The sequence below is a fragment of the Annulohypoxylon maeteangense genome, assembly GCF_022496945.1.
Source record: "Annulohypoxylon maeteangense strain CBS 123835 unplaced genomic scaffold GGS22scaffold_2, whole genome shotgun sequence".
NCBI classification, from domain to species: Eukaryota; Fungi; Ascomycota; class Sordariomycetes; order Xylariales; family Hypoxylaceae; genus Annulohypoxylon; species Annulohypoxylon maeteangense.
The window spans coordinates 3,114,355-3,126,922 of NW_025953249.1; the positions used below are offsets into that span (position 1 = coordinate 3,114,355).

Genomic DNA, 12,568 nt, shown 5'->3' on the forward strand with positions numbered 1-12,568 from the left:
ATAGTGGCGGGTCGCCGATCGATAACGAACCTCCACTGTAACTTTTTTTGCTGCTATCCACCGACTTTAGACAGATCAAGTGTACATCCTCGCAATTATCAATACCGGTTTGCGAGCGCCTTAGATTTGGAATTGATTATAAAGGACCCTACATATCTAATCCCGAAGTCCCTTTCGAGGGCACAATCAATTCATCATGGTAAGACCTCCAACCTCTCCCAAAAAAATAAGCCAGCGATACTAACATCTATCACCAGCCTCAAAATGAGTACATGGAGCGTTTCCGCAAGACGCACGGCCGACGTCTCGACCACGAAGAGCGCGTGCGCAAGCGCGAGGCCCGAGAAGGCCACAAGGCCTCGAAGGATGCGCAGAACCTGCGTGGTCTGCGAGCGAAGCTGCACCAGGCTAAGCGACACAAGGAGAAGATCCAGATGCGCAAGCAGATCAAGGCGCACGAGGAGCGCAACGTGAAATCGGCCGCCGAGAACGACCCCAAGACACCGCTGCCAAACTACCTGCTCGACCGGTCGAACCCGACCTCCGCCAAGGCGTTGAGTTCCGCCATCAAGAACAAGCGCGCCGAGAAGGCCGCCAAGTTCGCCGTGCCGCTGCCGAAGGTGAGGGGTATCAGCGAAGAGGAGATGTTCAAGGTAGTGAGCACGGGCAAGAAGACGCATAAGAAGAGCTGGAAGCGTATGGTTACCAAGCCGACGTTCGTCGGACCGGATTTCACGAGACGGCCGGTCAAGTACGAGAGGTTTATCCGACCTATGGGATTACGGTATGTCCATTCACACTCTCCCCCTATCAAACCAACCACCAACTCTTACTAATCCTCCAACCAGATACAAAAAAGCCAACGTAACCCACCCAGAGCTAGGCGTAACGCTACAACTCCCTATCATCAGCGTGAAGAAGAACCCGCAGCAGCCGCTGTACACACAGCTCGGCGTGCTGAGCAAGGGAACCATCATCGAAGTCAACGTGTCCGAGCTCGGGCTCGTCACCGCCGGCGGCAAGGTCGCCTGGGGCCGCTACGCCCAGATCACGAACAACTGCGAGAACGACGGCTGCGTCAACGCTGTACTGCTTGTTTAAGTCGCTCTTATCTACAGCCTATACCTGTGAATTTCTCACGAAGTTGGATGTATATACCATAACTATGGGGTGGGTGTGTTAGGGAATGAGCGGAAAATAGGAAAAGGGGGGCACGGGGAAGAAAGGAAGGGTTTTCTTTCTTCCTTCGGCGCGAACGATTAGAAACAGGCCCTAAACCTTGCCTATTTGACTAGCCGATTCTACATGGAGAGATGTCGAGGCCAACGGGGACGGACACCTACCATATCCGAATTTCGAACCCGATATCAGACGTCTATGAAGATCATTTCACCAAGGGGCAGACAGAGCGATGGGCGATGGTACCTATCATGCATTAAACGGCGTCCGGTGTTTTTGCTGTATATGCCTGTCGGGAGATGCCAAGAGAATCGATGAATGGAAAGGAAGTTATAGGGGCAAGGTATGAAAAAGGAATCATAAATCTAGTACCAAAATATACAAATGCCAATAATCTAGATACATACAACCCTGTGATTTAAGTAAAACGACTACCTGATATAATACCCATAGTATGGTCGAAATACAAGGAATTTTCAATGTTAGCTATATCTATTTCCATATCATGAGCCAAAATACAGAGGCAAAAATTCCCACCTCACGCAGGACGGTCACATAACATCAAGAGAACAGCAATGTAGCTATTAGTACAGTCTATACGATTCTGTCCATAATTCCGAGCTCACACTTACGTCTATCCGTAATAAGGTCAATCTGGGATCAGAGCGCCTTCTATTTCATGCCCCTTTTACCGTCCTTGCTTGACCTTGCAAGCCTGCCTATACCTTTACCTACGCCAACGTCCACCGCCCACCGAACGCCAGCATGGATCATGATAGCAAAAAAAATTCAAGCCAATTTAATGAGGATATCGCGAAACTCGCCCACCGTACTAGGAGGTCGAAGCATTATTAAAGATGAATAATTGTGGATTGTTGGAAGTCTGGACTGGGTTGCGCTTCTAGGTCGAACGGGGAAAGGGAGTAGCAAAGAAACGAATGATGAACGGCATAAAATCAAGCGCTGTGTATCTACCACTACTTGGCAAGACGAGCGACGATAGCGAATTTGTTCAAATGACGTCTGAAAGTGATAACCTGAAGTCGCACATGTAATAAATTAATAGACTCAGCCTTCCCGAGTCCCTGGGGGATACTAATCCGAAAGGCGCAAATAAGCTGTCGCGTGCCACATGGCACCATTTTAGTGGACGTTGATTCATCACATTGATGAATATTGTTGTGCGTGACACCGCAAACGGCGAACCAGATCGGTAGGAAAGTTAAGCTCTCCCAGAGTAATGTGACGGCGGCAACTACTTAGGTGGCATGCCTGCGCCTCCGTAGCTAGGAGGATTCCACCCTTGGTGCTGGCCTGCGGACGCCCAATCGTTATGTTTCTTAAGCGGCTTGCGGTTCTTCAGGTGCGCATAGGGATTGGGAGGAAGGTTAGCCTCTCCACCAGTGGTAGGTAACGAAGAAACCATTGGAGCGCCAACCATCTCCTTGGCTTGATCGTCGACTTGAGAAAACGAAGGCAAATTCTGAGGATTGTGCAAACGACCATTACAGCGCATGTCCACAATAGTCTTTATCACCTCCATATCGTCCTGATCCTTGTCATTCAGGAGGAGGCGTTGCTTAAGCGTCATCTGACCACCATTTCTTGTCCTCTCTTGGAGGGCAGCCTCACGAACGGCTGGATCATGTACAAAACGGCACTTGCCCTTCTTACCACAGATACCTCCCGTAGAGTAGTATTTGCAGTGGTTAGAGGGGTCGGCTCGCGTAATGGGGGGAGGAGGCAAGAATCCAGTAGCTGACTTATCAGTCGGCAAGGCCTCGGGCTTATCGTCTTCGGACTCCTCGTCCGAAGACTCGGATCTCATGTCATCGCCTTCGTCGTTAGGCGCACGTTTGCGCTTCTCGATCTTTCTATCAAGTTTGGCGAGTCTCTTGCGTAGGCGATCGGCTTCTTTCTCGACTGGGTCAACTTGGACAGCTACTGGTTCCTTTCCGTTGCTAGCGTGATTTGCGAGCTGTGAGTGCAACTCTGCCTCCTTCTGCGCAACACGCGCCTTGGTTGGGAAATTAGCCCGTCGTTCTGCCAACCACTTTTCTAAATCCCCATCAGGGATGCTATGTAACCGAATGTTAGTAAAGGAAACACAGTGAATTTAAAAGAAAAAAAATAGAAAAAAAGGCTTACCCTGGACCATCAGAGCCAAATAGCTCCGCAAGACGCTTCTCGTCATCTACAACTTCTCCACCTTTGTCGGAATCATCATCATCGGGGGTTAGTCCCAATGTGTTGGTCTTGCGCTTCTTCTTCTTTCCAGAAGCAGGATCAGACTTCTGATAGTTAAGGGTCAAGTGAGGTTTCTGATCACGGTGACGAAACTTCTCGCCCCGATCATTACCGATACCATGAGCTCCTCTGCTAGAGTGAGTATGGCCACCACGACCATGACCTCTGTTGCTAGATCCATAGTGAGGCTGAGGAGGCCCGGGAAATGTTGGGGCAGTAGTCGGGGGATACCCGTACGGCGGTTGTAGAGGAGCCGGCTGGTGATGCGCAGGAGGATAGGGGTTGCGTAGAGGACCACTTCGGTCACTCGGATACCCGCCACGTCCACCGCGGCTTGGGTAGGAAGGATATGCTTGACCATGATCACCCCACTGCTGCGGAGGTTGCGCATACTCACTAGGTGCTTGACCATACGGGACACCGCCATAAGGAGGACGAGTGGGCTGACTAGGATACGGTGCTTGATAAGATTGAGTAGGCTGTGGGTAACCTTGGGTTGCGTAACTGGGGGGGTAGTTAGGGGGGATCGACGAGCCGTTGGAATGGCCGTGACCTGAGGATGGAGCTCCTTGCCAGTAGCTAGCCGGTTGAGGAGGGTTGTAAGGACCGCCACTAGGAGACGAGTAGTCCTGTTGATAATAAGATGAACCATATTCGCTGCGACCAGGTCCTTGGTGTTGATGATGACCATGACTTCTACCACCGCTCGTTGCGGCGGCATGGCCGCCGCGAGGAGCTGAATGGGTATACCCTGGCCCTTGACTATAGGGAGGATATGGGCTTGGAGAAGCCGCCGAAGGAGCTGGCGGAGGGGGCGCGTAGGGATAGTTGCTCATTTTGAAAGAGTTCGAGTTTCAAGATTCAAGTTTCAATATCGGGAAATAAGTAGGGAATTCAGTAGATTGAAGAGTACTGGATGATGAATTGTTAGAGAATGTTAAATGGTAGATAAGAAATGGAAGGGTGAAAGGAAAAGGAAAGCTCACCGCCAGCTAGACGTTGCTAGCCTTTCCGGAATGACAATTCAATTAATGTATTCCAGAATCTTCGTAAATGCTACGTTTTTGAAAAGGAATAAAACCCGAGTCTGATTTAGTCAAAAGCAATACGAAGATGGAGAAAACGTCTCGAAGTAGGAAGACAGTTTGGAAAAGGTGGTTTAAGAATGAAATCGCAAGTGGGAATGAAAATGGAAATGGAAATGATTACGACGTGGAAGATGATCAAAGTCTATGTTGTGTCGTTGTGTGGTTCTGCGTGCACAGCGTGCATGTATTTTTTCAAGGTTTACAAATGACCCCTGTAAGTTTTCTTATGCAAACGCGATCCGAGTTTTAGCGCGGTGCTAGCGCATGCTTAAATAATGTTCCAGTTCTAGCTCACTAGCGCTTTACGGCGCTGGAAAATAAATGATCCATCGATGCGCTTCAGCCGCAGTGGATCTGGAACACCTGGGCAGCTGTCGGCAAATGTTCCCCACATTTTACTTCGATTTCAATTTGGCCGCCAAAAAAGTAGCATCTACATAGTACAGGCGCAGTTGAGTGTATTGAAATCCAAATCATAATACACATGATTTTATAGTGAAATATTCGAAGCAATCTCATCGACAAGATGTTTATCTTGGTAAGTTACTTCAAAAAGAACCAGTCCATAGACATAATATTCTTTTATCGCTAACAAAAAAACATAGACGAAGATAGCCGATCTAGTCCAGATCAGACCGGACCAATTTGAAAAGCCCAGCCATATTGCTATCGAAGACGCCATCAACTCCAAGTATTCAAACCGAGTAATTCAAAAGATCGGGCTCTGCATCTGCATGTATGACCTGTTATGGGCTTCAGAGGGTCTCATCGGTCATGGGGACGGGATGGTGAATGTTAATGGTATGTTCTATTGATTTAATAGCTTTGTGACCCCCTGCTTTTCCCTCTTCCCGTTCATAACATATCGCTAACTATTATATCTAGTCGAGTTTCGTGTGATTGTGTTTAGACCTTTCAAGGGTGAGGTCATGTTTGGGAGGATCACCGAAGCCGATGAAACTGGTATCACAAGTATGTGCTTCCTACAATCTCTAAAGGGAGGAAGCAAGGTCACTAATGTAACCTCAGTTCGTACCGATTTCTTCGAAGATATCTTCGTCCCGTTCAAGGAGCTACCCGAGAACACCCTATAGTAAGTACCGGGGGATATATACAAACATCCAACTTTTATGGAAACTAACTACTCTCTAGCAACCAAAATGAGAAGGCATGGACGTGGGTCTTCGATCCTGAAAGTGATCCGATGTATTACGACAATAACGAGATGGTCCGATTTCAGGTACTGGATGAGTCATGGCATGATCAGAGACCGGATAACTCGGATCAAGAAACCATAGACAAGGCGAAGAAGTCATCCCCTTACCACATCGACGGGTCCATGATGAAAGAGGGGCTCGGAGTTTGTCTTTGGTGGGAATAATCATGGGTGCATCTATTTGATAGACTGTACCTATTTGGCACGGGACGGCGTTTTGGTTGGAAAAGCTATTTGCATTGAGGTCTAGCTGATTAAGCTACCTACTACCCAGTCCTGTTTATTTAGACTTGATACCCTCGAGCAATCGATCCTCTACGTCATCCAAAATCGAGTAATGCTCGACTACTGCAAGGTTTTCTGCTTCGGTCTTAAATTGCTTGTCAGGGTCAACGCCGGGACCGAACATTTGAGGATTCTGAGCCCCCATTCCCGCCATCTGCTGGGCCATCTGATTCGCAGCTATCACAAGATCAGCATATGGATATATCGAAGCCGATATGACCTCAAGGAAACTTACCATTTTCGTTACCAAGCAAGAAGTTGAAGACGAATTGCAGGCCAAAGTAACATAAGAAGTACCAACTGATACTCGACATCCACCTGGGATCCATCTCCTTGGTTGCAACGCCAGCTTGTAGCATACTCTTAAACTTAATAGTAATAGGGAATGGCAGCTTAATGATGACGAAACCGCTGAAGAAAGCGTTGATCCAACTCATGATCAAGGTGTTGGGAATCATCATAGCCATATTGTTCTTCATCATACCCATCATGCCATCCATGGCACCAGGGTCGGTCATCGGGTTAGGGGGAGGCTGGCCGCGTCGATCGGGGTCTTTTAGAAATGCGCCGGACTCGTAAGCATTGGTAAGGTAGTCCCGTCGCGCGCGGAAGGATGGTGCAGATAAGACATGATAGTTGCTGCGCACGGCAATACCATGCATTAAGGATCGCTGTTCTTTCAAAGACTTTTCATCGAGCTGTTTAGGGGGTGTTTGCATGAGAACGGTGGCATAGTATCGCAAGACGCCAGTTAAGATCATAACAACAGTAATCGGGAGTAGGATCCAGTAACTACATTACCATGATTAGCGATGATCGCACATTATCCTAATCCTAATTAACAACACTTACAAAAGCTGAGGATCCCTATGGATCGTCTGGGGCGGTAATTGAGTCATCTCGAAAGATGTGTTTGTCCCTTCTCCCTTGAGGACGACTCGGATAAGAAATCGGCTGTGAATAGAAAGATAGAATGAAGAACGTTGGAGCTTGAGCTATTTGCTGACTGATGATAGGTTCAGATTGACGTTACACTAGCTCGGTACAGGGCTGAACTTTAAAGCGACCCACTCCAATAACTATTTCTATTGGCTACTACAGGTACCTAGTTACATCCAATAGCTGACAGCTTCACTGCTTAGGTGGCTTCAATGATCCTAATTCAAGTCGACAACTTTCTTGCAGGACCGACGCCAATGCAACTTCCCAACCCATTACTCTAGCATATCAGACAATAAACTTCAACAATGGCCTCTCAAGAACGAATTGCCGTCCACAACCTAGCGGGTTCGCCTTCCTCTCCCTTAAAATTCTACTTCGAATACCAAACTAACCAACCCACCTAGACCTAAAAAACACATCCGACGATGCGATCCCGAACTACCTCAACTCCCTCGGCTTCAAGCAGGACAACAGCCTCCTTGATACCCGGCTAGCCCTCGGGTATGGCGCCTTCGCCGTCGCCGCCGCCTGTTTCCTATGGGACTATAAGCTAGGGTTCGAGAGCACCAAATACTACACCGCTGGCGCCGTCGCCTTGTACGCGATACTTAATGGGGTCTTGACGTACTGGATCGGCTTCGTGGAGAAGGGAACCATATACCAGGGCATAGCGCCCGACGGATCGAAAGTACACATCCCCCCATTCTACCTCTACCTCTACCTCCACCCCGAAAGACATCATACTAACTAAACCACAGCTCTCCATATCCACCTCCACGAAAAAGAACATCCCAACCTACAACCTCAAAATCACCAGCACACCGAAGAAAGGCACCCCAACAACAATCGAGCTAGCGCGCTCCTTCACCGAATGGTTCGACTCGCAAGGCCACTTCATCGCGCGTCCCTTCCAGACCATGTTCGCGACCTCCGTACCCTTAATCGCAAAGGCCGATCCTAAGCGCGCCCAAGCCGCTGCCTCCGCGACCACGGCCGACTTCAGCAACCTAGACGCGGATGTTCTAGACGCCATTGCTGCTTCCCAGGCCGCCTCTACCGGGGCCGAGGACTCCACAGCAGGCAAGAAGTCGAAGCGTAGAAAGGCGTGATTCACAAGCAAGAAAATAGTTTAGGCATGGTTTTTTTCGTGCATAATGAACATGATACCACATTTTCGAATTACATGAATACCTATGGATGAGTGTCTTTCTGTCATTTTTATTTTTACCTACGTCAGCTACCATCTAGTCCATAAACGGTGCCCCTATCTTTGCTAAGCAGTCATAAAGTCCGCATAGCTAGGTAAATGCGACCCATGAAGTGTTCCTCAAGTTTCCTCAACGTATCCCCTAACCTCTCGCGTGAGCGATTATCTTTACCACATCCAACATCCTATCTGGCAACCTAATAAAATCCAGAATCACAACCTAGAGTGTTCTAAGCTAGTGCATCCCAAGCTATCCTAGCCGCTAGTGCCGTGCGTCGAATCTCCCTAACCGAATCTCCGCAGGCCGTAGACAAGGGGCGTAGGAGTTTCTGTCTATGGGGCACGAGATATTGCGCCTCGTACGTCCGAGGCAGCTTCTGAAAGAACTCCAGTGCGAACTTTCGGCATAACACACGTCCCTTCTCCTGCGCCTTTGCTGTAGGATACCACTCGGACTCCGTAGCTTTGGGTTTCTTTTTCGCCGTCTCGTAGGCAATAATTATACCTGAGATTAGGCCGGGTAGATGCTCCCTCAGTTGGATGGGTTCCTTCTCAAGGATCTGTAGCAGGACGCTGAGACAGGACTCCATTTCGATACCCGTGTCGAAGGTAGATAATGAGCGAATGCCAACCCGCACAATCTGGCCGATGTCACTAGCATACTGTTCGTATTTCAAATGCTTCAGTACCGCAAATATGGCCACGGCACGATTGATAGTAACCGTCTCGTTCAGCCCAGAATTAGGGAAGCATTCCTTTAAATAAGGCTGAACGGCTTGGAAATACAACCATTCGCCACTTAGTCTTTTTTGGATTGCGTGATTCGCCTTCTCTAAACACTCCTTCGGGCTGACAAGGACTTGAAAATTGCTTGCTAATTGTCGGCCTAAGGTAGGCTCTAAAGGTACTTTATCACACACCATCTTAAGTAAGACATTCTGCTCCGGGGGGCTGCTTCGGAATCGAGCCACGTCGCCAGCCAAGAAGTAGAGGATGCTGCGGAATGTGCAGATGTCAGTGGATGCATCCAGTTTAGATCTCGACTCCTTGTTCAAGATGCTCGTCAAGGTATCCACCAAGGTTTGCTGAATTTGTACTTTCGCTTGGCTATTGACCTTATCTTCAATACGAAGCTTGTTCGACAAGATCGCAAGACTTATATCTAACGCAGCTCGCGTCGTATCCAGACAAGGCTCTGGTGTAGATGTCAAGATAGTGCAAAGGTTTTTCAGGGCGTAAAGGTGATGCTAGGAACACGATTAGTACATCTGGGCTTTGGAATGAATAGATAAATCACACTCACCTCCGGGCTTATCACGCCAGGGTAGAGACCTTGTAGGATACCCATTGATAACGGTACTGTACGAAGATCGTCCAACAGGCTCACTCCGGCAAGTTTAGCGGACAAATCTCTTTCAGGAACAACACCATCCTCCCCAAATTCATTGAAGAGAGTGAAAGCGTCTTTGCCGATTTCCAAGGCTTTCTGTTCATCTTCATTCAAGGCTCGTACAACAGATGTGGCCAAAAGACCAAGTTGGTGAATGCAGACATCTTCGTCTGCGATAGAAACATGTCTAGCACCAAAGTCTTTTCCAAGTGCTATGGGCGGCTGGTCACCGGTACTCTTGTCAGACCCATGATGGACGGATGTAAAGCGTCGGTATAGCTGCCGTACAACGAAGACAGAGTATGCCAATAATTGCTTGCGAGTGTTAGAGCCTTCGGTCTCTTGCCCTACTAGGGATGCTACCAGACCAGATGCCTCCGCCTTGTTCAAATCAAGCTGAGGAGCTCCGGCATCCACAATCTTCTTGGTAAATTCGATGAACCAGTCCTTCGTAATTCCTTGTGGCTTTAATTTGGAAGAATTATCTGCTTGGTTGGACAGTGAATCCAAAGACTGGATAATGCATAGGTGGATGGAACAGATGAACGGTGTCCAGTATTTCGGTGGCGCTTGTTTAGATACCATCCAGAATAGTGCCTCTAATAGTACGTTGATCAATGAAACCACATTTGACAGCGATAACTGTTTTCCTGGTAGACCTAAACAACCAACGTCGCATAGTGTACTAGCAACAAGTTTGATCTCTAAAGGAAGGTCATGCGGGGCAAGATGGTGCCAATATGATTTCGTAAGTGACGTAAGGTATTGTTGCAGTAATATCCGGAATGAAGGAGGATACAAAGGCACTGCCTCCTTCAATGCCGCAACCGCAGAATCACGGATTTCTCGGTTGGCGTCTTCGTCGGTAATCCCCTCGCTGAATTGTCTGCTTTCTAAGGGGTTAACGATAGACGGGCCTGCCAACCATCCAAAGATCTTCTCGCAAGTTGAGGCTGAACATAATTGATGAGACGGAGTGGTGTTACTGGATTGCTGCCCTACCAGGACCGCAAATCCTTCCATAATCTTCTTTAGGATGCCTATTTGTTCAACAGACTCTTTGCCATCTGAGACTTCATCCCAAAGGGGAAGATAAACCGCAGAAAAGAGGTAGTCGCCAAAAACATCGTCTTTCAACAGGCCAGTGCTCCTGTCAACACTCGTATTGTCCTTCAAAGTGTTGACCAGAAGTGATCGTACAGCAAGGATCGAATTCAATAGTGTGATAAGTTCCTGCTTATGGTTCGAAGATTGGGTCTGTTTGAGTGCGGTCTGGATGCTGGGAATGGCCTGGGATGTGATCATCGAAAATGACTGGAAGCCAGCTCCGGCAATTGCTACTAACAATCGACCAGCCTGGGCGATGTAAGTGGGATTGGATAGATCATCGACTAGATCTCTCCAGGCACTTGATAAGAACGAGCGAAGTTCATCATCGTCAAGTCGAGTAGTTATCGACCGTATGACTGTCAAAGTGGCCTTGATAGTATCAGGGATCTCGCCATTTCGGACTTCATATTTAAGCGAGCTCCATATTTGGTCAACGAACGGCACAACACTTTGCTTTGGATGCTCATATTGTACCACACAAGCGTTGATTGTTTGCAAAATATCAACCTTGACAGCAACTGTGACTGCATCACCCTGGTCAAGCTTATTAAGGAGATAGGGTATTGCGTAGCTGGCGACGCGATGATGAGAAGCGAAACACGAGCGTACAGCGCTTTTTAGATCATCAGATGTAATGCCTGATGGAGCTGCGGTTGCTCGTAGAGAAATAGGGAAATAGGCGGAAAAGGTCTTGAAAACTTCTAGTATAACGTCCTCCGAAGGTGAAAAGTTCTGGAGGAATATCCCTAGGATCTGAAACCATTTCATTAAATTCTGGGGATCTCTCTCGTTACTGCATAGGTCTAGTAGGCTGGTTATAAATCCGCACGTGTTTCCATGCCGGTATTCGAGGTCGTTGGCCACGGCAGGATCTTGGAGGAGCTCTAGAAATAAATCATAAAGCTCTAGGCGTGTCGCAGGGGTCTGTAATTTGAAGTCTTCACCTAGTCTACAGACGCTTGTAATTATATCATCTCCTAAATTTGGTTGGAATGATTTCATGCGAATTAGGTGCCTTAAAGCCTTTGCGGAAGCAGTGACACCAGCCCGGTGATCGCTTGAGAAGAGGGAGCCGAAGAAAGTGACCAGAAGCTTAATCTGATCGGCTTTAAAAGAAACATCCTTCTTTCTGAGAACGCCAAGAGTGGCTGCGAGGAAATCTAATGCTTTGGCCCGTGCGATAATGTTGTCATCGGCAGCAGTATCATCGCTTGGTTGAATCCAACGATTTATAGAAGCGACCCATTGACCAAGGGCTATTCGGGTATTTGTAGCTTCTTCAATGGCTAAGGGGAAATGTTAATAATCATTCAATGTCTACCGTGAATTGTGTGGCGTTACGGATATTCACCTTTAGCGGCCTTCTCTGATATTTCCCGTTCCTGGTCGTTCTCATCTGCGAGAACATATTGCAGGGCAAGATCCTCAAATTTGACGCTCGCCATTTTCGCCGTTAGGGTGACCCTATTCCACGAAGGTGAACAGGGGTGCGTCCCTTCTTATTCAATTTTCAGGGTGTTGTTTACTTCTAAGAGAAATATTAGAAAGATGCCTCGTCTGATGTTGAACGTTGAATAAATGTTATAAAAAATCAGAATAGTTACATTATGGATGTATGCACTTTCCTCAAATGACGAAATGCCCCGCAGTTTAGATAATGTTCCCAAAACAGTAAGAGGGGCAGCCAATTTTTACCAGGTAATTGACAGGGGTTTAAAAGTCAATTATGCTAGTATGGTGGGGTTTTCCGATGGGACAGAGGAAAAAAGGGACGGAAAAAAAACTTGAGCTCAAAAGTTGTTAGCGACGCGGGATGTATGGTGATGAGATTCATTAACTTACGTTTAGTCACTCGTTTTTCATTCTCTTCTTTCATATATTCAATCATTCCTTCACATAGTCTA

The 12,568-nt window shown here is 47.7% G+C and overlaps 6 protein-coding genes across 6 annotated transcripts; 3 read left to right on the top strand and 3 right to left on the bottom strand.

Moving 5' to 3' along the window:
* The first annotated feature begins 50 nt into the window (after window positions 1-50).
* On the top strand, window positions 51-1,573 carry GGS22DRAFT_153956 (ribosomal protein S8e). Its single transcript, XM_047959952.1, has 3 exons — window positions 51-199; window positions 258-784; window positions 849-1,573. Exons 1-3 carry the CDS (start codon window positions 197-199, stop codon window positions 1,099-1,101), a joined length of 783 nt encoding a protein of 260 aa, XP_047823298.1. The 5' UTR covers window positions 51-196; the 3' UTR covers window positions 1,102-1,573.
* Window positions 1,574-2,239: 666 nt separating this feature from the next.
* Window positions 2,240-4,437, bottom strand: GGS22DRAFT_71439 (uncharacterized protein). Its single transcript, XM_047967888.1, has 3 exons — window positions 4,413-4,437; window positions 3,328-4,338; window positions 2,240-3,257 (listed from the first exon to the last, which is right to left on the bottom strand). The coding sequence occupies exons 2-3, from the start codon at window positions 4,260-4,262 to the stop codon at window positions 2,435-2,437; spliced, it is 1,758 nt and encodes a 585-aa protein (XP_047823299.1). The 5' UTR covers window positions 4,263-4,338; window positions 4,413-4,437; the 3' UTR covers window positions 2,240-2,434.
* Window positions 4,438-4,925: 488 nt separating this feature from the next.
* GGS22DRAFT_71456 (RNA polymerase III subunit Rpc25-domain-containing protein) lies at window positions 4,926-6,066 on the top strand. Its single transcript, XM_047967889.1, has 5 exons — window positions 4,926-5,052; window positions 5,120-5,315; window positions 5,400-5,486; window positions 5,544-5,607; window positions 5,667-6,066. Exons 1-5 carry the CDS (start codon window positions 5,041-5,043, stop codon window positions 5,893-5,895), a joined length of 588 nt encoding a protein of 195 aa, XP_047823300.1. The 5' UTR covers window positions 4,926-5,040; the 3' UTR covers window positions 5,896-6,066.
* On the bottom strand, window positions 5,953-7,015 carry GGS22DRAFT_71459 (uncharacterized protein). The gene is made up of 3 exons (XM_047967890.1): window positions 6,868-7,015; window positions 6,251-6,807; window positions 5,953-6,192 (listed from the first exon to the last, which is right to left on the bottom strand). Exons 1-3 carry the CDS (start codon window positions 6,912-6,914, stop codon window positions 6,011-6,013), a joined length of 786 nt encoding a protein of 261 aa, XP_047823301.1. The 5' UTR covers window positions 6,915-7,015; the 3' UTR covers window positions 5,953-6,010.
* Window positions 7,016-7,161: 146 nt separating this feature from the next.
* Window positions 7,162-8,137, top strand: GGS22DRAFT_153962 (microsomal signal peptidase 25 kDa subunit-domain-containing protein). Its single transcript, XM_047959953.1, has 3 exons — window positions 7,162-7,302; window positions 7,362-7,645; window positions 7,716-8,137. The coding sequence occupies exons 1-3, from the start codon at window positions 7,263-7,265 to the stop codon at window positions 8,064-8,066; spliced, it is 675 nt and encodes a 224-aa protein (XP_047823302.1). The 5' UTR covers window positions 7,162-7,262; the 3' UTR covers window positions 8,067-8,137.
* A 55-nt stretch (window positions 8,138-8,192) lies between these two features.
* GGS22DRAFT_71467 (Dos2-interacting transcription regulator of RNA-Pol-II-domain-containing protein) lies at window positions 8,193-12,217 on the bottom strand. Its single transcript, XM_047967891.1, has 3 exons — window positions 12,016-12,217; window positions 9,468-11,950; window positions 8,193-9,411 (listed from the first exon to the last, which is right to left on the bottom strand). Exons 1-3 carry the CDS (start codon window positions 12,107-12,109, stop codon window positions 8,395-8,397), a joined length of 3,594 nt encoding a protein of 1,197 aa, XP_047823303.1. The 5' UTR covers window positions 12,110-12,217; the 3' UTR covers window positions 8,193-8,394.
* Window positions 12,218-12,568: the final 351 nt, after the last annotated feature.